The sequence below is a fragment of the Alligator mississippiensis genome, chromosome 1, assembly GCF_030867095.1.
Source record: "Alligator mississippiensis isolate rAllMis1 chromosome 1, rAllMis1, whole genome shotgun sequence".
NCBI classification, from domain to species: domain Eukaryota; kingdom Metazoa; phylum Chordata; order Crocodylia; family Alligatoridae; genus Alligator; species Alligator mississippiensis.
In genome coordinates this window covers 312,849,601-312,876,601 of record NC_081824.1, presented here as the reverse complement: position 1 = coordinate 312,876,601, position 27,001 = coordinate 312,849,601, and the positions used below count along the sequence as shown (strand labels likewise).

General features: G+C 39.2%; 1 protein-coding gene across 3 annotated transcripts in view; it reads left to right on the top strand.

Moving 5' to 3' along the window:
• The window catches only part of IL1RAPL1 (interleukin 1 receptor accessory protein like 1), a 1,380,155-nt gene that overhangs the window by 136,748 nt on the left and 1,216,406 nt on the right, over nucleotides 1-27,001 (top strand). For all 3 annotated transcript variants that reach the window (XM_059720831.1, XM_059720833.1, XM_019486306.2), the window contains exon 2: nucleotides 13,919-14,024. In XM_059720831.1, the coding sequence (XP_059576814.1) occupies nucleotides 13,943-14,024 (82 nt within the window). In that variant the 5' untranslated portion in view covers nucleotides 13,919-13,942. The remainder of the gene's footprint in view (nucleotides 1-13,918; nucleotides 14,025-27,001) is intronic.

Sequence of the window (27,001 nt, the reverse complement as noted above, 5' to 3'; positions counted from 1 at the left end):
TGTGCCAACTGAAAGTTTTTAAAATATGGTTGACTGCTGCTTGCCCAGTGGGGTTGCCTCACTCAGAGGCAGTGGTGACTTCAGGTCTGTCATAAAACCAGAAGCCCATTCAGGTCATATTCACTTATTATATACAGAATGTAACAATAGGAGGAAAAACAGTCTACTTGCAAGTACAAATGCTTTAGCACCTTGGTAAATCTAGGATTCTATCTTACAGGAAAAAATGCTTCTCTGAAACTGTAAATGATAAAATATTTTTTTTCTTTTCAGAGCTAATCTCTCTGATGCTCCTCAGAGCAAAGTATGTTACTAGAGTAACAGTCCCAGAGTCTAGTGTTGCAGAACTGAGGAACTTCAGCAGAGTTAAAGTCCTGGGGCAAAAGAGAACGTATGTTGCTTAGAGCTTTGCTTAGTCACTAGAGGATGCAAACTTTGTTTAGTACATGGCAGAATAACCCCGGACAAGATTTTTGTGTGCGTCTGGGTATGTAGAGAAGCAACCAGTACATATAGTTTTATATGTCATTTTTCTATTTGTTGGCATATATACTTTTTTACACTGTGTATATTCCTATTCACAGAACCAGCACAATCACGCTCAGTTGTGTTGGTTCTGTATCAAAAACAGGGACAAAAAAATAGGAGGGGGGGTACTATTAGGGTGAGTGGATGTGTTTTTGTACTCACATGGTGTGTCTAGACATTCATCAATGCACAGTAGTTACTGTGCATTTAATTTAGTACTTGCTTAATGAAGTACTAACTAAATGCACAGTAACTAGAGTTACTGCACAGTAGCACTGGCAAATGCCTTTTTAGTAACGCTACTGCACAGTAGCTTACTACTGTGCAGTAGTGTATTAGCACTGTCTGTGCTGTGATGCACTAGTGCACATCATTATTAAGCTACTGTGCTTTAAGCATCTCATGTAGATGTGCCCACATAGGATAATCTAGTAAACAAGAACTTAAATAAACACTAATTTTATAGTCCCCATATGGGCACATAGATAAGTTGTTCTGAGGTAAGCAAGGGAATACATTTACAGCACATTACCACATGTGTATTTTTTAATGCCATAGTAAATGCCATGTAGTTTCATAGGAGGTAAGCCACCTCATGCTTACTACAGTGAAAATGTGTACACAAGCAATTATCATAAAGAGGCTGATGCACTTTACGTTCACAGCCCAGCTTAGACCATGGCAACTTACTCATGTAGCCTTAGTTTAGAGGTATAACTAATAAAGTTAAAACCCTGTCAAAGGGCGCAAAGGTGTCAGATTGTTTAGTCTTACCTGCCTCGGGGACTCAAAGTCTCCTTCTGTTACTTCTGTGTTGTCTACCTGCCCTCTGCTGCTACTGCTAAAGTAGCATGATGCTGTGGCTGTAGCAAAGACTAGTGTCCTGCTCACTTACCCCTAGGTACACTATTGTCTTAGCCTGTATACTGGGTACAAAAATGTCCTTCCATTACAAGCTAATAGTTTCTTTCTGACCCAAGGAAGGAATTATGGTTCTCTGAGTCACCCATGGGGTAGTGCAGTTCCTTTGAAGTCCTTATTTGTGGCAAATTTGTGAACTACATTATTGCCCTAACTTTTATTGAGATGGTGAATAAAGGCTCAATGAACAGAGATGTCTATGTCTTATGTGGGTAGAGCCACTATTCCTTTATGATTGTGCAAGTTATCATTTGGGGGAGTACTGTAAGCTGGCAGGGTAGCAAAGGAAGGCAAAGCAAGGAAGGCACAGAATTATCATAAATGTTTTCAAGTTGTCAAAAGGAAGACAGAAAGGTTAAGTGAGGTCATTTCAAGTGAAGTGCAATATAAAATAGAAATGCAATTCACTTGAGAGAGGTAAGGAAAGAATTAGAGAAGGGAGGGAATTTGATGCAGGACTAAGCAGGCATCATAACATCCCTAATCTATTGGCATCCATCATAAAAACAGGGAACTGAGTATTTTAACCTACAGAGCACAAGCAAGAAAAAAAGTGAGCTTGGAGTTTTGTTAGCCAATGTACTACGTGTGGAATTATTATCATAAATTTAATTCAGGCATGTAGCTCTGTAAAGCCCATTTCATAGGAAAAAAAGAATGGCAAGGGTCATTTTAAAAAATAAATTATATAACAGCATCTTTTAAACAAAAGATGGAGAATTGTTTAAATAGAGCTTTTGACTTGTGATCTTTCTACAGAGGAATCAGCAGTTGTTGGGTATATATATATATAGCTGGCACAAAACTATGACATTTTTTGTTTCCAAGGCAGGTAGGCAGAAAGTAGATACTCTTACTTTCTACATAAAAAAGGGGACAAAGAGAGATTACTTGGAGTCGTATCACAGAAAAAGAACATGCAAGGATCAGAAAGAATATAATCTTTTTGTTATCGTAGTTCAAAACTCGCACTATCTCTAAGCCAAGATATAAACTTCAGGAAGACATGAAGCTACAATTTAAAAAAACCAAAAACCAAAAACCACCAGTTCCTGAAATATTCAAAGCTAGCTGAGCTATGTAGGATCCTTTTAACTGTTATAATTCTACTAGAAGTATGGCACTTGAATACTTTTTGGGTAGATGGTACATTTCTAACTATGTTTTTCCATTTTGGCTATATCAGATCCTCCAAATATGGTAATGATTTTCCCTTAAAACTTGCAGTTGTTAAATAAAACTATATTTTCTGATATTTTTTGGCTAGTTACCGTGTCACTCTGTTGACAAGAGATGGGAGTAAACTATTCATACACAATGCATCTACACATACGCTGTACTGCCAAGTTGACTAAGTAGCCACAGTGAAGCATCAGTGTCTGCAAGTGAGCTGGTATTAGGGTGCAGTAAATTAACTCATTGACAATACTATCTTATGACAGAGTCATTTACTATGTTGCAATGCACGTGTGGATAGTGACTAGGACAGCAGCACTTTGAGTGGAAGCAAAGCAGCCCTGGGCTGGCAGCAGACTCAGGGAGCCAGTCACACAGCTCTGCAGTTTCAGTACTCTCGTGACGCTTTGCCACCCAGGGCCACCACTTAGAGTCCAGGACTGACCCCCCAAGCCTGCTGCCTGCTCTGCCCCAGGTCAAAGCGCTGCTGTCCCAGGAGCACATGTAGATGTTGCACATGGGAGCAGTATATGTCAGTGCAAACTACTCCAGAGTTTATCATGTCACATTAATTGCATGTATAGATGTACCTACAGGGAACTACGCTGAGCTTGATTATGGGAATTTGTCTTTTCTGAATGATGCTCATGCCAGTAAATCATTGCTGAATGTACATTTAATCCTGTGAAGAATACTGATATCACAGAGATGGGTGTTTATAGCCCCCATAGAGCATAGAGGATTGGCATATATTTAATATTTTCAGGAGCACATTTAGTTTCCTAAGAAAGAACTGGAAGATGGAGCTGGTCAGAGATGTTTCTGACACGGCACTTTGGTAGGAAAGTAGCAATTTTCTTAAATTGATTTTTGAGCACATATAAATCAGTTTTGTCAAAGGTGAAATTTCTGGATCTGTGACGTGACCACTAGGCTATTGGTTATTCAGGAATGGGTAAGGGATTCTTTTATTTTTGAAAAGATACCCATTTCAGCCAGTGAAGAATAGGGGTTTTTTTTATCCTCCAAACTTTCATGGAATGGTTGGGAAAAATACTTCTCATCTTATTTTTCTTGAAGAGTATATTCAAATGTATACAAATCTTCTCTTTGAGGCTTTACTGACAAACTTCTTCATCATCATGGAGAGAAAGTATGGTTTCATTCCCCACCCTCACTCCCTCCTCCCCTTTAATCCATTGGTTGTTAAGCACTTTCACCAACACACATTTTATGGTCAGGCATTCCAGTGAATCTGCAATTTTCATGGCAAACAATAGACTAGAAGGTTGGGTTTCTGTACAGGTTTTACTGCAACACTTTCTCTTTAGTTCCCGATTCATATTTCTCTGTGATTACAAGTTGCAGATATTGAAAGAGGCAGCAGCAATTGTATACTTGCATTAATCCTACTCACTCTCTTAAACTGAGAGTGAGATATATGTCCTAACCTGGCATAAAGGTGACAGAACCGGGACTCCCTTATTCCTCACTTCCAGCTTGTGCTAGGAGGCAAACAACACACTGCAGCACTTTACAGAGTGTGCACTGCCTGCCTGTTTGCACCAACACAGTTTTTCTGTCTGGTGCATTGGGAGGCTGAGACTGTGTGTAATCCACTCCTTGCTCACATAAGGAATAATGGCTTTACAGTGCCTGCTTTTCCACTCATACACCTGCATAATCAGAAGGGACTGTGCAAGATGAGAACAATTTTTTCTTGCCACCTCACACTCACATGGCTGCATCTTGCTCTTAGTAATCTGTCACTAGGCTGAATAACATCAAATGGAACTGAGGGACAAATATTATCATTGTTTGTATGGTAGGGTGATGTTACTCTAGAGGATACTCAGGCATACAATGCCTAGTGTTTTTGATATTTGGAATCCGCTACAACAGCTAATTTTTTCACAGCCTCCTTCTGTGCTGTTACTGAATGATTTTTTGCAAGTTACTCAGTGCGGCCCTTTAATGGACTGGTCAAAGTGTTAAAAAATCTCATCTTCTAATACCACATATAATATATACTAAGTAAAGTAGGCAGGGATGCATAAAGCACTATAAGCAGTGTACAAAGCATGGCATGTTTTCATAGCCATCACCTTAACTGCATGGGCAATGCTGACATGGTTGTCTTATATGATGAGTTTAAGGGTGAGAAAACAAGCACTGAGCCAGGCATCAAACTGTTTAGTAATTTCCAAGTAGGTAGCTAGGATTGTGTTATGCTTTAAAACAATTGCATAAAGTACCGCATATTTCTTAACTTATCTTTCATTCAAAATAATAATAATAATCATGTTTTCCACATGCATAAGTCACCATCTGAGATATCTGTGTTGAGATATGGGTACAGTACCTTACAGAGTGAGGCCCTGTCCTCTATGTGTATTTTAGGTCGTAGTACAAGTAATGATAATGATTATTTTATAAACCTTCTTTTCTTAAGATATTATATAATTTTCAGAAGGTTAATGAAAAAGTATGGAATCTAATAAAAAAGAAAGTAGTAACATAGCCACAAATGAGATGAGAAAGTTAAATAGGAACTTCCCCAAATGCCAATAACTTGAGTCTGCTAGGTTCGGATTTGCATCCCATGTAGCCAAATGAGCCCCATCCAGATAAGTGTGCACATGCTGTTTGTGGAGCCTCTGCCTTTTTTAGGTGCTGCAAACTGAACATGGCACATGTGCACCCATTCACTGCACTGCTAATTTATAGCGCAGGGCCAAAATCTGACATCGGGAAATCCAGTGAGGTCCCCAGAACCCCAAGTAAGGCTGCTGGAGCCAGTGCAGGTGCTAGTCCCAGCCTCCTCTACCCTAGCTGGGTCAATTTACTGTGCACTGGAGCGTTCGTGCAAGGGTATGCCTGAAGACAAAAATCAGCAGCACAAATATGTATCTCTGCTTTTTGTACCACAGAAAACACATGCCTCTGCACCCGTGTGCTCATTTGGAGGCACCCATGGGTTGCATATTTGCTTTTGATTGCCACCATTTAGAGAATTGTTATGACTTTTCACCATTCCTTAGTGTTTTTTCTGTAATCTGGTTTTATTGCTTCATAAACTATGCAACGTTCTTATATACCAGTGCTGATAAGAATGGTAGATATGGATGACTTGCAAGAAAAGCCCAGAACCTAGTATTGCTTTTCATTACACTTGCTTCTAGTTTCTCATCCCTGCCTGACAGTTTAGTTGCTCATGTTTTTTGCTTTTGGAACTCTTGAAAGATTTATTTTCATTGTTTTTTTTCTTTGAAACAGATGTGTTTTCTTCCAACTGTCACTTTTAATACTATCAATGTTCTTCATCTGTTCCAGGACACTAATGTAGCAGATCATGAAAACAAATTGACACATGGTTTCGAAATTATGCTGACTCAAATTGGTTGTGTGTTAAGAATGGCCATATTGCTTGGAAATGATCATTTCACTATTTTTCGCAGCAGAATATAGGGAAAGAATTTAATATTGTACTCATCTGTTGAAACGGGATTCTTACAATAGTCTCATAGGATATGTACAAGTGTTGCATTTTGATCAACCTAACCAGGGTTTGGTTGATCTAAATATCCACTCATGCAGGAATTTTCAGGGTTTAACTCAGCCAAAAAATGGTGTGGCCAATCTAAGTTCACCTCAGGAGATTGAGAAAGGGTTAACCTGATCTACAAAGGGGTTTACCCTATTTAGCAAATGCCTGCACATATTCTCAGCACAGCCTCTGGGCTGGAAAAGCCCAGCTCCTCACCCCAAACCTAGGACTGTGCTATTCCTATCCCCTGTCCCTGATTAAGCTGTTTTAGCCCCCTGACCCACTCCCCAACTGGCCAGCTCCCCCTCCCTATCTCCCCACTCCCCACCTGCAGACCCACGAATCCTTCTCATGCCACTCCCAGCTTCAGCTTAGACAGCTTAAAGTAAGCCACCTAAACATAGGTTAGGTGCAGTGAATGTCTGTATGTACCTATAAGGAACATCAAATAATTGCCATATCAATATTAAAACAATACAGTTAAAAGCCACTGGTTATGCTTTTCCCCTTTAAAATCATAATCCTTTAATAACTTCACCAGAGCAAACTTAAATGAGCAGTCTACAATCCATCAGGACCAAAGATAAATTTTTAGCTATTTCCCATTGAGGACAACAGGAAGTAACTGAAGGAAATGAAAAAAAATCTTCTGGATCACCTGTTGCCTTACTTAGATTCCTTTGTCATTAAAAAACATGTTTGCCATAACAAAAAAACTGTTTAAGATAATAAATAGTTACCATTTAGTATTATACCCAGGAATACTTAGGAACCATGTCCTCTGTGATAGATATGGTACAAATATGGAACTTAGGTATGTCTTTACTGTCACTGTGGTAATCGTATAACCATTGTCAAGAAACAAGCTTCCTCTCCCCATTTCACCCCACTCTTCTTGTGCCACACATCTCAACTGTTGTATGGTTATTTTGCAATGTGTGGTCCAGAACACTGTCAGGATCCCTATCTCAGACATGCTGTTAAGTGAGGCATTGACAGCATTCATCAACAACAAATGCATGGCTTTTTTTTAGCTTGTTTCAAGTGTGGCGTGGGAGGGAGTTGGTGGCACTTACTATTTCTTAGGTGGCTAAGATTTATCCAAAAAGTCACTGCCCCTGTGAGCTTACAATCAAAATATGAGATGAGAAACCATATATATGTAGGAAAGTGTAAGGAATCATAGATTTACAAACAATAAGTCATAACACAGGAGCTCCTATAATACCCCATAACACATCAGCAGTCTAGCATCTGTCAAGTTTTTGTAGCCATCAGGGCACAGACAGATATTGATAAGGCATCTAAAGAAAGATGAAACTGTAAGTTTAAGGATGTTTAAAGGGACTTCCAGCAGGATCTCCTTCCATGAGGGACAAGGTGAAAGAAAACAAAACTGCTTGTTTTGAAAAATCTAGCAAGTGGGCTACAGAAGTTGGCATTCTGGTCTGATCCAGCCCTTCATTATTGCTTAAAGGAGCAGCTCAAAGCCTTGCTGAAGTCATTAAAGGGAATAAAAGAAAGATTTGCAATGATTGAATGAGTTTGGATTGGGCACCAAGAGAGTGCAACAGGTAATTGAAGAACTGTCTTCCTTAATTCTTACGTATTATTCTTCAACCACTCAATAAAATAGAGTTGGTTGAAAAAAAATGTGTGGTATTTTCCCTAACAAAACATTTTGATGAAAGCAAACAAACAACATTCACCTAATTTCTGCAGGGAGAATTTAGATCTGGGGGCTGAAATTTAGCTACAAAACAAATTGGTTGAAAATCTTCTAGATTGTGGATTTTTCCATAGAAAGCAGACATTTTTTTAAAACAATAACAAAGTTGAAAATAATTTTAATTTTAATTAGTAAACAGTCTTGATGAGGAGGGGGGTTGACTAGATGACCTCCTGCACTACTTTTCTATGATTCTATTAAATGTTTGTAACCAGCTCTGAGTTTCACAGTTCCTCCAGTGAAGTCACTGTCAGTCCCCATTGCTAAAAACTGAGAGGCTTTGGGGACAATCCTTAAAGAGAGAAATCTTCTTGATTCTGACATTAAGCAGCTATAGAGCTTCCAAATAATCCCTAGTTCTGAGTTTGCCAGCATTTTCCAGGTCACTGACTGTGTTCAGTCTTGCAGTCTAAGAGTTTATAAGGTAAGAAACCTATGTCAGCATTAATACAATGTGAGAAACACTGGCTAATTTCATAATTATCATTGGCATGTCTGAGCTTCCTGCTAGAGGCAACTGTCCTTCTCAAAAATGATGTCATTTGAGACACTAGCAGTACAAAAACAAATCCTGTGGAAGAAACTAGAAATAATTTGCGAACCTGCGACAGTCAGAAAAAAACAATTTGATTTTTCAAAAGCTTAACGTTTTGCTTAAGTTTAAATATTTTTATGCTTATTAATCTACTCTTAAAACAATCACTTCCTCAGATGACATATTTCAGAAAGAAAGCTGTCTTCAATACCAGGCTTAGTGATGCCATGCTGTGTTTGTCTTTAAAAGATAAATATAACATTTTAATTATGGTAACAAGGGTTTCTTGCTCATTAACTCTTAGAGAATGAGACCGCACAAGTTTTGCATTTTTTTCATTGAAGTTTCAAGATAATTTATTGACATGCTATAGTCCAGTGGTGCTCAATCTTTTAGTTTCATAGGCTGGATAAGTGGTGTAGGGCCAGTCTGTGGGCTGGATTGGGTCCCAAATTCTAGGATTGGGCCCTGTGCTGCCTCTGCCCAGCCCTGCTCGGCACCATGCTGCTCTGTCTTCCCCTGCTCAGGCCTTCACCTACCGTCCCCCACCCTGAATGACCCCATACTACCCTGATTGGTTCTATTTGGCCCTGCAGCACTCTGCGCTGCCCTGATTGGCCTCACATGTTCAATTTAGTGTGCAGGGCCATCTTATCTGGCCTGCAGGGCTCCCACTGCCACTACTACTCCCCCACTGCCAAATGTCCAGACCCATGGGAAGCACCATGAGCCAGACATTGTGGCTCCATGGGCTGGATCTGACCCACAGGCCAGGGGTTGAACACCCCTGGCCTAGTCATTACAGCAGTAGCAGAGTTTGCTGTGAACTTACTGTGGGGATCCTTTTGGCAAGTAACCTACTGATATAATATTGATATTTCTATGACTCGCTTATCTTGGGGTTTCCATAACAAATGTTCAGTGTGAAAGACTCACCTCAAAATAGCCAATGGTTATGACACTCATTTGGGTTGAGACCATAGTGCATGTTTTGGGCGAGGCAAAGAATGGAATCTGAAACATTCACATCTCAGGGACGTGCCCAAAACTGATGAGAGCTTTAGTTTTGATAAATCAATTTTTTTCTAAATCCAATATTTTGTAAAAAAAAAAAAAAAAAAAAGTCCCCTCATAAAAGGAAAAAGAGGAGGAAATTATCACCTGTAAAATATCAACAAGATAATATTGCAATATTAGACAAATTAATTACAGGGGTTTTTGTTGTTTTTTTCTTTTTAAATTTTCTGACTTCGTAGTCTTTTAAATTCCACATATTAACATTGCATTGATGGCAGTTATTTAAATGTTCTGTTAACTTAAAAGGGGGAGGGAAGTGAAATCTAATAGTAAACATGTTATGAAGCCAACTTATATTCTGTTGAAAAGCCTTAACTTTGAAGCTACTTACCTTGTGCAACTTTTAGTTATAAAAAGTTTCTCTGAACAGGGTTCTGTGTGTATGAATTAAGGAATTTATGGATACACATGCTTAGACTTACTGTTTTTGAGTGATCCAATCTTTATTGAATGAAAAATTTTCCAGCTGGATTTACCAAAGGCATGATTCCCAACCACAGCCATTTATACCACGTTTCTTATTTCAATCTTTGATCATATATATATATATATATATATATATATATATATATATTTATTGTTTCCTTCCCTAACAATATGCATTTTTTCTTGTTTTTTTATGAGAAATTTACATTTTCCCATTTATTAAAAAAATGCATTTCAAGCTTACTGCCTGCTACCAAAAGGCAGAGAGGGGTGCCTACCAAATATTTATATGATTTAGAAGGATCTCTGTTCCAAGTAATTTTCTGAAGGTTAAGTTATCTTTCAAACTAATTCATAAATCTTCATATGAAAGATTTTGTGCAGTTGTGAAGTTTTATTATCTATTTACTTCAAAAAGTCAGTGGGTCATATCTGAATGCACCAAAGAGGACCTTGGTTCATTGAGTCCCTTGTGCATTCATTTTATTATATTTACTGATGCCTTCCTTGATAACCTCAAAGTTTAACATTGCCTGATTCCGCTCTGAATATGTATTTCTATGTTTTATTTTACAATAAGAAATATTTTCTTCAGCTACATGGTCATAGGAAAATGTGCTTGGAGCTATTTTCACAGCCAGAATTTATTTAGTGATTTTGTAGTGCATAGTAAGATCCTGTAGTTCTTTGGACAGTATTTATTATGCTCACACAGAGCAAGGGGCTGACTCTCACTGGTACCCTGGAGGCTGAAGATATCAGCTTCAAGATTTCCTGCAGCATCAGTTAGTGCAGTGACTGAGAAATGGGATTTTGATTTCAGAAATGTTTGGCTCAGGCTTGCAGTGCTATGCGGCATAGTGCTTTACATGTGACTGTTACACTTTACCTCTGGGTAATTAGCTTTCATTTATACGTTTAAAATAGAAAGAGAAATCATAAACATCAAAGATCATGACCTAAAAACTAAAGCTATGACAATGTCAGCATTAAATTGAATCTAGTTCACAAATATCCTACCAGACCTTAATTCTATACTTAGCTAACTGATTAGACCTTTTTTCTAATTGTTCATAGTATCACCTGGTCCGTGGCCCTTTCCCACCACACCACTCCTCTCAGGGGCTGGGAGGAGTATAACAGCAGCTGCTTCTCTTACCTGCCCCAGACTGAAATGACCCTGGTGTGGAGAAGGTGTGGGGAACAGGGGAGTGGGGCATCTAGGCTAGGGACAGACATTCAAAAAGCCTGAGCCTGAATTGATTTAACCTGCCTAGGTTGAACCAGTTTGCAACTGTGCAGACATTTCCTCTGGACGGAGGAAATGCAGGTGCATGCCTGCAGTGGCTTAGGTTAGAAGCTGGAGGGGGTGCTAAAGCAGCCCTCCCTTCCCTTCTAAAATGCTGAGCTGGGGGCGTGGGGGTGCGGTGGCCAGGCCTCAGCAGAATGCTCTGATTAGGGAGGGGTGTAAACCCCACCCTGCCAGCATTGTCCCTGGCTTTTCCCTGCTTGCTGCTCAAGGGGTGGGAGTGTTGCCATGCCCCAGCCCTGGGCTAGCACTCTGAGGTGAAGGGGTGGGGGTGCAGTACATGCATCTGTTGATAATAGTAAGTTTTTCAATCTCCCTCTCCCTGCTTCTTCATACTCTCTGCAAACCTGACAGGCAAGGGAGCCAGCAGGGATGGATAACACAGTATTTATTACCCCATCAACAAAACAAAAGCCTTTCTCATTAGTTCAACCTCTTCTTAAATATCTTTTTCCAAGGAAGGGACAGAGGTACATTACCATCTCACCTGTTGATTAGCTCCAAAAAGCCCTAAGTGGACACTGTTCTCTCTGCCTATCCCAGTGAAATTGGAGACACATGCACACAGATGCCTCTCAGTATTAGCTAGCATACCACATGCCTAGGGTCTGTAAGTCTGGGGTCCGTGCTGTGGGAGATGGGGGGGGAGGGTGGAATCCCTGCTTAAGCAACAAGCAGCGATGGTGGGGGGGGGGGGGTGGATTGGGGGGAAGCCAGGCAGACCCTGCTGTGCCTGCAGTCTCTGCTGGAGCTCTGGCAAGGGAGAAGAGGGGCAGGACTGGTCATGTTCTCTGGAGAAGACAGCCCAGCCCAGGGCTACAAAGCATGTGGGATGCTGGGGGACTGTGATTTAACTTAAACCAGGAAGGGGGCTGGAACAGACCTTGCATAAACTGGTTTGACCCAAATCAGTTAAGTCATTCAACCAGGTTTATCTTAAACCAGTTTGAGCCATGTTGAAACTGATTTGTGAGCACTAAACTTATGTTCTGTTACAGGTTTAAACCAGTTTCTGATCACTTAAACTGGCTTATGTGTAATGTCTGTGCCTAGCCCTGCAGGCTGGAACCCCCATATACTCCCTCACTTGGTAAATCTGCAATCATAGAAATCTCAGAAATTTGCAGTATTTTCCAGACATTTGCAGTGCTAGAAATGAATACCTCTCTGTTCCTTAAGAAACTTTGCTCCTCTATGCTGTGTTTCCTCCAGGCCTTTCTCACCACTTTTTTTTCTTCAAGACACAGACATCTTACAGTAGAATGTTTAAAAATGCCTAAGTAACTTAGGAGTTCAAGTTCCATTTTCAATATTGACTTAACATTAAGTTAAGTGAGTTCATAGGATTCTTTGCTCTGGAAGCCTATGTCATTTAGAGGTGGTTTAAAATGTTACTTCTGTTTCCCTGTGCTGTACTACTGAGATCAGTGGCAAAAACTATTGGCTTGAACAGGAACAAAGATGGGGCTTTAGTTATAAAAGTGCATTTCCACAGAGTCAATCTTCCCCAGTGCTAAAAGATCTGCATGGATTTCCTTCTTGGAATTTTCACTGAATAGGAATAGCAAGATATGATCCTTAGGTGTGAAGCTATGTCCCAGGGATCAGATCTGTCTACCACTGTCATTCTCTTTATCTCTTGGTAATGTCTGAGACAGCATTAAATACGTTCCACTTTTATGCAGCATTGCTCTAAATAAAACTGAATTCAGCTCAGAGAGATAGGAAACTGAATAACTCACTGTTTATTAGGATGAGAAGAATAAATAGTGCACCTTAGTTCTACTTGTTTATAACATAGCATGGTTTGTGAGGCTTGGGGATAAAAGGAGTGACACGCATACTCATGTCATACAGGTAAGGATGAATTATTCTCTAGAGAGCTTCCTCAGTATGAACTTTGAAGAAATGAACACTAAATTAAGGTTTGATTTTGCTGTACCTATGCATTCCTGATTCCCACTGAAATTAATAAGATTGTAAAATGGAGACAATCATTATTAGCAATTATCCAATGTACTTTAGTCAGAAGGGCTATACAACTGCTCTTCTCATGAGTTTCTTCTAGATCCCTATTACAGTTCTCAGGAAGATGGCCAGGCTGATTTGAATAGACTCTTTGATGTTGTAAAATTTAAAGCAAAACTAACAGCTGAGGAACATTTTCTTTTTTCTCAGGACATTAATGATCTAAAAATAAAGAGTAGTGGTTGGACATGGTTGCAAATAATAATATTTTGTTGATTTGAAAAAGCATCATATTCTTTGTTCGAATAAACTTTAACTGAGTTTGGCCCAGGAAGGAATTCGGCCAGAAGATTTTAACAGGTACCTAGATCCATGCAGTGCAATTCATTACAAATCTGTCATTTTTCATGATGTTACAACTCCAGGACTAAACCTAAACAATTCCTAGCTACAGTGCTTCACAGTGTTTTTAGTTCTTTCTGTCTTCCCTTCCCCTCTCCCCTTTTAACTAAATTGTCTTTGGTTTTAGGCCAAGATGTTACCACAAGAGTTGAACTGAAGTGACAATTTGACATTTCTATAGTTTCATTTTTATTATTTAATTACTAAAAGAGTTTCAGTGAAAACATAAAAAATGAGGCTTTTAATATACTTACAGGGGTTTTTTTGTTTTTTGTTTGTTCTTTTTCTCTGGCACTTTAGAGAACAGCCTTTGAGAGCTGGAAGATGAAAGCTCCTATTCCACACTTGATTCTCTTGTATGCTACTCTTACTCAGAGCTTGAAAGTTGTAACCAAAAGGGGCTCAGGTAAGTAGATTTTCTCCATTTTCCATCTGGCTGTGGTTACAATTCTGGCTGTAAAGCATGTTTAGTACTTGGAAATATACAGTAAGAAGTTTTCTTGCTTTTTCTACACAGTGGTTAAGCAAGTTTTGAAATCAGCACAACAGTACAGAACAGTTTTAACAAGGTAGCTTCAATAGATCTATAGCCTATGTTTTGCTTTAATTTGAATGGAAAAAATGCAGCAGGCTATGATGTAATGCCAATTAAGGCAATTTGGTGACTTGCTTTCTAAGAGGAGACTGTTTTTAATGCTTTAGTTGTTTGTAGTTGTTCCTACTTGAAGATAATAGCTATTTATTTAGAATAGCGATATTACAATTGGTGTTTAAATTTGCGGTTGCTTTTGTTTAGTGACTGTACAGAACTGTTCTGTAAAGAACAAGATCTTTTATATATGGAGCTCAGACTCTTTTGATTTATATCACTGAATTCTGTAAATCAAGAAAAAGAATCAAGTATGTTATATTCAATACCACAAGAAATAATAAGTGGCAACATATGACTTAGGAGGGGCCTGTTCACTAGTGGATAAATGCATTAATAAACAAAAACAAATACTGAAATGTTTTTCCCTGTGCTGCTTAAAACTTAAATGCCTTCTATGTGTTTTTTTTTCTCCCCGGATGTGTTGAGTCATGGTATTAGCAAGCTATTTGCATGTTGGTATATGACAGGAATAAAGAAAATTGTAGCATATCATGATAGTGGATTTTTGTCTGTCACTTTCATAAGGTTATAATATTCTTGCTTTTAGTCATAATCTTAAAGATGTAATATTTCAGAATGAAAATTTGATAAGCCCATAACTATGAGAGCTGTTGTCTTCCTGTATTGTACCAAACTCGTACCATATTAACTAAAATCATATTCGCTAGTTCAATGACTAATTGGAGAGGTTTCATTCACTTGAGTTTGTTGTCGGGGGTGTTGTTGTTTTAGTTTTGGAGTGTATGTTTAAGGCAATTGTCACGATTTTACTATCCTCCTTTAGGAACCTGTATCTTCAATTGAAATCATTTGGTGTTTGGGAAAAAAATTTAGGAGAAATGGGCCACAGAACTTTTCATTTTTTGAGTTTGTAAGAAAAAAAAGAAGCACTAAATATGTGCAAAATGATTGAGTTAATGTTGTGTTACAGATGTATCCTGGTCATGCAACATCAACATTTTCCTCAAGCATTGTCCTAGACCATTATATATTTTGGAAGCTTTTGACTTTGGAGCTTTTATTATTAGCTCTCATGTCTATATAAATACTTTACCCACAATCATTTTAAGCAAGTTCACTTACTGTTGGGCACAAAGTTAACTTTACAGGCACACACTTGAACTATGCTCAGTGCTGAGCTGTATATATCTATTACTGTCATGGCCTTGGGTCTCATTAGTTTGTTTTTGTCTATTTTTCTTTTTCCCCTGACTCTTCAATACAAGATAACAAAATGTTTAATTTTCAGATATATGTTCTCTTGCCAAAGTAAGAAAATATCCCTTAGTCTAGTGAAACATGACACAATGACATACTGATGCAATAAAGAATAAAACTATAGATTGACACCTGCCATGGACAAAACCCTGGGATTACACCTCTAGTCCTGGGGAACTATGAGGAGATGGAGAAAGAACTAAGCTAAAAACCAAGTGGAAAGCAATTTCAGCTACTGATTAGCTATAGGAGTGTATATCAGGAGTCCCGATTTTCTCTGTGACCATAAGTAAATGTACTTAGTTATTTTTCCAGCTGACAAATGAAATATAAATTCATTCCTGCTTCATGTACTGTGAAGGTTCGGAAATAGTGAAGTACTTTCAGTTCCTCATAACTAAAATGCTGACTAACCCCAAGATATTATTGGGCCAATCAATCCTGAAATCTTAATTCGGAGTTCATTTGCTCCTACTGTGTGGCTCTGTCATCATTTGGGGTAAGATCCCATTTCACCTATTAAGTCCCTAAGGGTATATACAGATGTTACATTTAGATTGACCTAACTAGGGTTAGGTTAATCTAAATGCCCATCTTTGTAGATGTCCAGGGGATTTAATAGGGCCAAAAATAGTGAACTCAATCTAAATTACTTCACCTGAGATGCACTAATTTAGATTAAAAACAGGTTAACCTGACCTATTAAATTCCTGCATGCATTTGGAGTATAGCCCTGGGGTTGGAAAAGCTAAGACACTTGTCTCATCCCTGGAGCTGTGTTCTTTCTATCCCCTACCCCTTCTCTGAGTAGGCTATTGTTAGCACCCTGATTTCTTCCCCGCCATCCGCTCCACAGATAGACAACCCCCCTCTGGCCAACTCCCCCCCCCCCCCCGATTCCGCCTATCCCTCCTCACAGCCTGAGTTGCTCAGCACTGACAAATGGCTGTACATCCCTTTTCTGGTTTACAATCAAGTGGCTTAAAGCCAGCCATGTAATTATAGACTATGTTCAGTGAATGTCTGTATGCTTAGGTATCTAAGTGGGATCCTATTCCATTTGGCTCATGTTTCTGAAAAATGCTAGCTCATATACTTCTGTAAGACACTAAGTCATGAAAAGCCACAAGGAGGAGGAGTACCCATCTGCATTTTGAGTTAAAAGTTTTTCATAGACCTAACCACGTAAGGTCCAGGGAGTTGAAATAAAATGTTAAAGGCTCTTGCAAGGAATCTACTTTATTCTGCCTGGTTCTAAGTGGCTATGTTAACAATAAGAGTTTCACAGTACTTCACCCATGCTCTATATGTGGAATGCTCAGGCTTTAAAGGCATATTTTTGCAATACACCACTTTCCAAGACCTCTCACTGACTTCAGTGAGAATTTTGTCTGAGAAAACACTGAAGACCATTTTTTTTGGATACTGTTGCTCTTACTAATCAATGCATTTTAGATTTTTCAAAACTGAAGAATGTTATGCTTCCAATTTTTTTCTTGCATAAAAATCAGAAACTGGGGGAAAAGAGAACAGAAACCAAAGAACAGGATAGTTGGAGGAGATTTGGAATGAAAAGGAAATCAGTGCTGTAATTGTTACTTTGAAATTTGATGTGCTGTGCTATTTTTTTAATGTGCTGGTGCATTATGAACAAAATTCTAACCTGAGGAGGGATAAACATAATATTTCTGTTGGTTATTATAGGTTTGAGAATAACAAAGTCACGTTTTGTTATGGGAATAATGCATTGCTATAATAATAATTCAGGATGTACACTTAGATGCTAAAAACAAAGCTTGTAGATTGATTTTTCTCCATGTGTCAGCTTTGGCTGTTTTGTGGTAACAGCTGAAACAGAATAATAAGTAGAGACCTACCAAATTTGTGACTCTGTGATTTTTGCAGAAACCACGAATTTGGTAGATCCCCATGAAAAAGTGTGGTCCACACAAAAAAGCACAGGGGATCACAAAAAAGCTGGAAAACTGCTAGCAAGCAGGGGAAACAAACAGAGATGGGAAGCCCTGGTGTCCTGAAGCATGAAGGAGAAGGAGGGGAGGGAATTTTTTGCGGCAGTCCCCCCCCTCCACTGCTTCTGATTGGCTAAGGGGCCCTGGAAGTCCTGCCCCTTAGCCCATCAGAGGAGTGGAGGGGCCTGCCACACTCCTCTGTGTAAACGGGGACCAGTGCCATCTTGGATCATGAAATAGGGGGGAAGCCCCTGCGAATTAGGTAAGTCCCTAATAAAGGTAATATTTTGATTCCCTAGCTTTGTTACCTAATAATTTTAAAGTTACCATTATTCTCAAAACCCTGATGTTATCATTGGTGAAACCATAAATACTGACATCTAAGCTGTATCTCTTGTCTGTTGGTCATCAGAATTAAAGAGTGGGTGGAAAAGATATTATGCACATCTTTACAACTCACTTGTATTTTTCTGCTGTTCCACCAGATCCAAATCCTTTTATACAATGTGTTCAAGTTTATCTTTATGTCTTAAAAGTTACTGCATACAAATTGTTGCAAGGCTTTTCTTTTTAATATTAAAATGTTTGTTTTAAAGATTTTAAATATTCAGATTGAAATGTATGAATACATTCTAGTCTGTTTTGAAATGCAGAAGGTAATTTATTGTACATGTTACTTCAGTTATGTTGTCACTTAAGAATGCAGCAAGATTGGCAAGTGGGTTTTTTGTTTTTGTAAATCTGACTACCTCCTGGTTTGTGCCAAGTCAGTTCTGCCAGACTACAAATTATAAGTCACTTTTACATGTGCTCTAGGGGTGAGGGGTGGCTCTTGGAGACACTTTAATTGAAGTGCTTCTGTGTCTTCTTTATCAGTGTCCCCACACTTAAAAATGGCGGTGGGGAGGGGCTTGAACTAAAGTTCATTCAACAAAGTTTAGTTCAAGTGCCCCCGTCACCATTTTTAAGCATGGGAATGCTGATACACGATATGCAGGAGTGTGCTAGAGCATGGCAATTGCTACGCTCTAGCAGATTCGATTAATCAAGTCTGCTCTAGTGTGCTGGAATTCAAGCGCATTGGAGCAACCTCAGTGCTCATGTATAGGCATCCATAGGTAGCAAATGCTACCAATATCAATGTAATGATTACATTGAAAGAACTGTAAAAAAAAAAAAAAAAAAATGTACTTTTTTCTTTCAACAAAGGATCCTCCCCCCTTCGTCCTCTGTGCTGTCCTATTACATAGACACTCAAGATATGGAGTGCCAACTGGCTTACAGTGTTTAGTTTACTTTAGTGCATTTCACTTTCAGGTAGTTTTAGACTGTTGCTAGGTTATGAAACAATTCAATGGAAATTTTATTGTGGGGTCTGTACATGGATGGGCCTATAGGAACAGGCCAGTAGCGTGTAAGGAGATGAAAATGGGGTATATAACTGTATTATACAACTATCATATATTGACTATATTTGACCTGTTGTTTCTTTAAGAACAGCACCTGAACCATGTCTCCTTTTCCTCTTAAGGAACTTTTGTTTATATTCCTCCTGTGCGTCCTCCCCCCCCCCCCACCCCCATTAAACTATATTTAAAATAAATAGAATAATACAGTAGCATAACTAGGTACAGGCAACAAAGGAATTTACCCCATGTACTGATTTGGTTTGGATTGCATACTTCTACATGCTTACTATGTATTAGATTATGAGGAGGATCCATGGGCTATCATTTAAGGAAACAGGCATCTTCATAGTATCATAGTGATTAGGGTCGGAAGGGAACTAAACAGATCATCAGGTCCGACCCCCTGTCCCAGGCAGGAATGAGTACCATGGTCATAACACCCCAGCCAAATATCTGTACAGTCTCCTCTTGAAGACCCCCAAGGTAGAAGAGAGTAGCACCTCACTTGGGAGCCCATTCCAGAGCCTGGCTGTAAAGTACTGTCTCCTGATGTCCAGCCCGAACCTTCTCTCTAACAATTTGTGGCTGTTATTCCTAGTAACCCCGGGTGGTGCCCAGGGGAACAGAGCCTCTCCCAATTCTCGCTGGGTCTTCCTGGTGAGTTTATAAATGGCCACCAGATCCCCACTCAGCCTTTTCTTGTAGAGGCTGAATAGGTTCAGGCCTTTTAGCCTCTCTGCATAGGGCCTGCCCTGCTGCTCCTTGACCATGCTAGTGATCCTCCTCTGGACCCTCTTAATGCTAGCCACATCCCTCTTGAAGTGCAGCGCCCAGAACTGAATGCAGTACTCCAACTGTGGTCTGACCAATGCTACATTGAGGGGAAGGATCACCTCCCTGGACCTGCTCGTGATGTATTTGTAGATGCACAACAAGGTGCAGTTAGGCTTATTGACTGCTTCCTTGCATTGGTGGCTCATGTTCATCCTGGAGTCAACAGTGACTCCAAGATCCCTTTCTGCCACCGTGTTGACAAGAAGGGTATTTCCCAGCCTATACGCGTGTTGCTGGTTCTTTCTCCCTAGATGCAGTGCCCTGCACTTGTCTGTGTTGAATTCCATCCTATTCTTACCCACCCACCTCTGTAATCTGTCTAGATGTAGCTGGATTCTGTCCCTCCCCTCCAACGTGCCCACCTCACCCCACAGCTTGGTCTTGTCAGCAGATTTGAACAGCATGCATTCCACACCCACATCCAGATCACTGATAAAGATATAGAGCAGTACAGTCCCCAGGACTGAGCCCTGGGGGCTCCACTGCCCACAGCCTTCCAGGTCAAAAATTACCTGTCCACCACCACTCTCTGGGTGCAACCATCTAGCTAATTTTAGAAATGTCCTAATAGGTACTTTGCTAAACAGAAACTATGCAATCACAGTGTGAGGTTTTCTGCTAAACACCATTTTGGGGGAATAAAAAGCATTAATTGCATATTATTACTAGGGCAGGAAAACATGTTTAAGTTAGTATGTTCATACTTGTGCTAATTTACCTATTATATTTGACATTTACTGTTCTACATGTGATCCTATTATATTCACAGAATGTGTTTGATTTATTCAGTAAATGTTTAAAATGTCATTTTAAATGTAATTGACTGGTTTCAAATTACTGTTTTTAATATAAAATTGATTTTGAGTACCTAATAATTCTGTATATCACATTCAAGAATGGCTGGCTGAGTGGTTCCAATAGTGATTCTACTAATTAAAAAAGTAATTTATTCTTAGATCTGGTAAATGAAAAATAGATAAAGTATCTACACTTGTTTCTTTTTTGACGTCATTTGAGGATTAATGCACACATTTCACAAGTTTCAATGTCTTCTCAATCCAGGGAATGGGAGACTTTTGCCATAAGTTTTTTTTAAACCTTTGTCATGAAAACATGAACTTTATTGTAGGAGTTATACGTGTCAAATAGTTACACGTTGATATCTGCCTGAAGTTTCAGACAGCCTGAAAGAATAGCTATGAGCGGTGAAATTTTTCATGGATGCTAACTCAGATATTAATTATGCTATGTTAAATGGGAACATTAACTATTTTACTGCTCATCGATTCAAGTATGGAAAAAAAGGAAGTATACTATGAAGATGCATGTTTCCTAGGCAATCAGCATTTCCCAACCCAGGACAGAGGATGCAAAGGTCAAGAGATGATGGATAAATCTTAAAAGCTATCATATCTTAATATATATGAAACATGGAATGATTCTAACTAGGTGGGGGTGAGAAAATAAATATTTAAAATTCTGAGAAATACTGTTGGGAGCACTGCTGCATGACACTGAAGTATAAAACTGAACTGCATTATATTTAAAACAAGTCTTAGTTTTTCAACTAAAAAAATCAGAAATAGTGCATCGATCAATGGTTTGGGTTTGTTTTAGAAGCTGCGTATGCAAGGATTTTAAATACAAAGTAGCAAACTTTGCTTGTTTTTTAAAGTAAGAGTAAGAGTAAAGCATCTAATTAAAAAAAACAACAACCATGAAACTTTTGGTGGCTCTATTAGCAGCTGACTTTAGCTTCTTTTGTTTATATTTGTTCAACTTTATTGAAGGATGTTCTTAAGTATGTTGGCTCTCAGGGCTTTTCTGAAGATGTCTCATTGTGGAATTCAAATTAAACTAAGCCAAAAAAAAGCGATTCTAATATAGCTGTTAATATTCTTTACATTTATATTGTACAAGCAATTGTAGTTCATTAAATTCTGTTTTCTTATGCTGGTTGGGGCACAATGACTTACTTCTGCTGAATTGGGATTTGCAGCTAATAGAGAACTTCAATAGTAAACAGGAAGTAGAGTAGAAAAAAGTACCTCATACGGATACAAGGGTCATATCAGGGTTTTTTGTTTTTTTTTCCTTTTAAAGCATGTTAAATAAAGTAATTGAACCCTGCAATGCCATCTGGTGGTTTATTCAAGCATGTTGAATAAACAAAGGGAACATGAAAAGGATGCAATGCATAGGGAAAAACACAGGGAAAAATGCATACAGTGATCCTACTGCAGTGGCAGTTTTAACCAGATCATTGCTAATTAGAAATCATCAAAGCAACCTTTGAAGGTGTAGGTCTTCCAGTTCATTCTTAGTAAACATGCTGTTTATTTTGTGTGTGCTGTAACTATAGCAATGAGGGTTCTTTTACAGTTCTCTATTTATCAACAGATTGCTGCAGCAGAGCTAATGGAAGGGGAGTCCCTTTGTGGGGCTAGATTCTGCCTCTATTTTGAGCATCATGAACCTGAACTAGCTCTATTTATTAGTTGTAATTTTATTGTGGATTTATGACACTGCATCTGGGAGCAGAGTTTGACCAAAGATGATCTATGCATCAGCAGATCTGCAAGCAGCTGCATCATCTCAGAGAGAAGTTTAAAAGCATATGTTTGTTGCATTACAATTACAAAAGATTTGACTTCTAAAAACCTTATAGTTTCTCTAGTTCTTTGATCATTTTATGAAAGGAGGAGCAGCAATAGGGATGAGTCATTTGAAAGACTGCAAGAAAAAACAGCCATGCAGAAAGAAATATAGAAATATTTTTTTTTTTCCCCAGAGGATTTTGTTTTTTATTCCAAAGCATTATTTTAAATGAACTAAACTCAGCTTGGAAGTGTGAGATGTGTTCTACAGTTCTAGAAATAGCTGGATGCTGGAAGATTATGATTTGAAAATATATATGTTTTTGAATTCTGATCAGTTGTTCATTTTATTGAAGTTCATACTTGCTGTCTGCAAACATTTGTACAATTTGGGGTCCTCTTTGAATAACATTTAGTAGAATGATTGTTCTCATGTAATTAAAGATGTTCCTGCAGAAACAAAACAACCATGTTTGTTCTGTTTTAAAAAGTTCAGCATCCAACTAGAGGAGAACCAGTGCCATCTGTGCAACACAGCCCTGATTTCACTAGGCCAGGATTTGCCATATGACTCCAGGAACAAATGGCATGTTAAAACTAATGAATAATGAACAGTTAACAGTAAAATCCATAGTCTGAAAATTCTTCATCTATACTGTCAGTAAGTAATGTATTTGCAGAAATCGAGATGGATTTGTGAACTATTTTGCAGAAAGAAAAAATGTTGTACTAGGATGATTTATGCACATCCAACAGTTCATTACCTCTGTCTTTTACATGCAAGTATGTATGCCATGTTGGCTGCCAAAGTTTCTTAGGGGTGTGGTACAATGCCATGAGGACTGAAGCTTAGCAGGAGCCCAGAACTACTGTTCCATTCAACTCAGTCAGTTCCAGTTTTGTGCATGAGTTATGCCAAACACTTTTCTTGCACAAGCAGTGTCAGACCCCTCCTTTCTTCTCTTTGTATTTGATGTTAATGTACAGTGTTCATGAGTTTATCATCAATAGGTTTCTGTAACACCACACATGCTAAAAGAAGACTTGTACATACTCTGGCCAACATCAAAAATCTCTGGAAAGTCAGTGTGTCGATTATGATACCTGTTATGCCCCAATTAATTTTGCATGTGTGTGATCATATTTGTCTTCCCATTCATACTGCCTTATCCAAAGTTAATGATGCCTATGAATACCATGTTGGATCCAGGATTCACAGCATGCTATTTAGTTAAGTCATATATTAGACAAGATATTAACAGTAACTTGTTGCTTTTTTTGTGTTATGTGGATTTGTAAGAAATATTCTTCAACCCTGAGTAGGAGCAAATCACTTACGCTGCTTACGGATGTGTGTGTTGGGGGGAGGGGGGATCTGGCACTACTTTAAAGCAAAGTGCATGTCTGGAAGAGGCATTGTGTTAGTTGGACCCAGATTGCCCAACGTCTGTATAGATCAGACCCTTCAGTGGGGCTTTTTGGCATTTTTATCTGATAGCTGATTGAATCAGCTATTATATAAAAGCGTCAAAAAGCCCTGCTGAAGCACCCGATCTATAGAGATGCTGCGGAGTGGAGTCAAACTAACGCACTGCCTCTTCCAGTAAAGTGTTGTTTGTTTGTTTGTTTTTCAGATCTGTCCACACCCCTAAAGTATGTAGCCTGTAAGACTTTGTGTTGATTATTTTTATTGGTCCCTGGCTATTGTGCGGTATTGTATTGTTATGAAATGTTGGCTATTTCATTAACAATTGACAGGACTTAAGGATCATGCTAATCATCACATAAAACAACCAGAAGGCCACTTTAAATTGTGCTGACAACCTAATATAGAGTTCAAGTTGGGGAATAAATCCATGTGCATGACATAATTTGGTCCCATTACTCACCACAAATTTAGTAGTGCCTAATCAGGCATATATTTTGTTTGGCATTTATTATGTATGGTGTATATAAGAAATCTGTCTGATTTCCATCTATGACTAATTGATAGGTAACCCTTGATTAGGCAAATAATGCTTTTTAAGTAAGAATAATTAAGATACTCATATACTGGATGGATTGCTTAGCCAGGTCTGAACACATCTCTGATTATTTATTTGTCCTCTTGATAAAGAAATCATGAAGTTAAGTCACAAATTAATTTTGCCATACTGACATCTAATGAAGGAGGTGTGTGGCTTTCTCAATCCGTTCATGTTGACAAAGGTTTTTTCAGTGTATGTGTTTATGGAGGGGCATTGTCTATTGCAGTTTCCTTTCATTCTGCCATTTTCTCCACCAAGAAAATCTTGACTGGAAGTTACTTCATGGTGAAAGATTATATTAAATCACCATAGATGGCCAGGATCCAAAATAACAGTTGTCTACAAAGCACAGGCTTCACAGCGAGAAATAACTTTAAATGTCAGTCTAAATATATGCCATTCAAACCATGAATACAATATCATTATATATGTGTACATCCCACCTCTGTCCCACTTTCCTTTTCCTTCTCTTGACTGTAGTGTATCATCTAATATACTTGCCTTTTCCCTTTATCATATTTGCTTCAAAAATATTCACTTCATATATTTAGTAAACAGCCAGTGTTTCATGTTCTGCTACTTTAAAAAGTTGTGTTATTAATGTACTGAAATATTTTTTGGGTTTAAAGATAATTTTCTAACAGGCTTTCAGATTTTTTCTTTTTCCATCTATTAAAAAAATCTACATAAAAAGAACACGTTTTCCACTTCCCACCACAGTAAGTGTGGGAATCATAAAGAATATAGTTGTGTATTGTCCACTTAGCTAAGTATAAGCAACCATACTGCGTCATAATCCTTTTGCTAATCACATATATGCATCTAACTTGACAAAGCAGAAAGAATATAGAATCTTTACTACCCAGTACAAACACATCCTAGAGGTGGCTGAACAAATTTTTAGTTATCATAGGGATATTTCAAACGTTTTTTACAAGAATAGAATTGCGTCAACATGTTCTTATTTCAAGCCGAGATCTGAGTAGATTTCTCTGGTTGTGCTTGTGACAGTGGTCTATGACAGGGATGACCAACTTGTGGTATCTATGCCACAAGTGGCATAGCCAGCCTCTGTGGGTGGCACATGGCAGATCAGGGAGAGGATAGGCAGGACCAGAGCAAATAGAGCAAGAAGCAAAAAGCAGAGCAACAGAGAGCAAAGAACAAGCAGCTAAAAGTAGAGCAACATATTGAGCAGCGGGGAGGGATTGGAATGGCGCTTGAAAAAGGTTCAGGGCTAAGTTCTGTACAAAAAGGATGGCCCCCAACTGGTCTAGCATGTGGGATACGGATTTACATCAGTCTCAGAAAGGGAATGGAATTTTTTATTCCAAGATCAGAGTGGGTTTCTCTTTCTTGATTAAAACATTTAGGCTTTGAAAAATAAACAAACAATGTATCTGATTGTTTCGTTTAGCTGAAAATGTTCCAACATGGTTGTAACAGGAGACTCCTAACTCATTACTTTGGTGCAGAGGGAGATGGCAGGCAATAGATTCCCTGTTGCTTGTTAGCAAAATAGCCAGCAGAACAGGTGCATCTTAGCACAGACAAGGAACACAGTTAAAGGGCTATGGGGCCTACCCGAAAAACTGTGGGGTAGCAGGACACTAGGGTGCTGATTAATTAGCAACACTGGGGCCCTGTTCCCAGAGATCCAGGTCAGGTGACTGGAAAGAGAGAGGAGAAAGGGGGCATCAGGAGTGGGCAGACTGGTAGCCTAATGATGATCAGGAGAGAACAAGGCACCAAAAGGCAAATTCCAATCCTTTGAAAGACCTCCTAATATATATCAACTCTTACATCAAGGTGTGGTAGGAAAGGGGGCAAGGCCATATTAAGGGAGCTGAAGCAGGAAAATGAGTGTAGTAGGATGTACCACAGCTGCCTATGGAGGTGGTTCCCATTATGCTGGTCCACTCACACACACATTTTAAGTCTTCCCTAGTAAACAACAATTCTGTACACTTTTGGTTGGGATTGAGGACACATTGACACAATCTCATGGCCTTAGTCCGTGGTGCTCAAACTTTTTGTCTCATGGGCCACATCCAACCAGTAAACCTGATCTGGTGCATGCAGACCAGGGGCAGTGGGGCCTAGTCTGGCCATGTAGAAGGGAGATGGGAGCGTGAAGAACACTGCAGCCCCAATCCAGATGCACAGGGGGGAGTGGCTCTGATCTAGCCATGTGGTAGGGAAGGGCCATGGCCTGGCCCCAACCCAGCCCCCCATGGAGGAGGGGTGTGGCCCGGTGTGAATCTGGCTCCAAACCAGCCCCACAGGGAGGGAGCAGGGAAAGGGTGTTGGGAGGGGATGCAGTCCAGCCCTGATTTGACCAAGTAGGGTGTGGGAATTTGTCAGTGGGGGAAGAGTTGCAGTATTAATTGTCACAGCTCCCCTGCTGCCAAATTTCCCAGACTGTGGGGAGCCCTGCAGGCTACACGCCGTGGCTTCACAGGCTGGATCTGGCCCATGGGCCAGGGGTTGAGTACTCTTGGTCTTAGTGACTCCTTCTCTCTTTTTTTCTAAGCATTTTGCACCAAAGCTCCAACATGCAGAATATAGTGCTTCCCTTGTATGCTGAAAGAACAGCTTATAGTTCTTGCCATTTTTCTTAAACATTTTTGTTTCCTATAGGGCAAAGGTATTTTGCCACTCATCAATTCTGTGTTT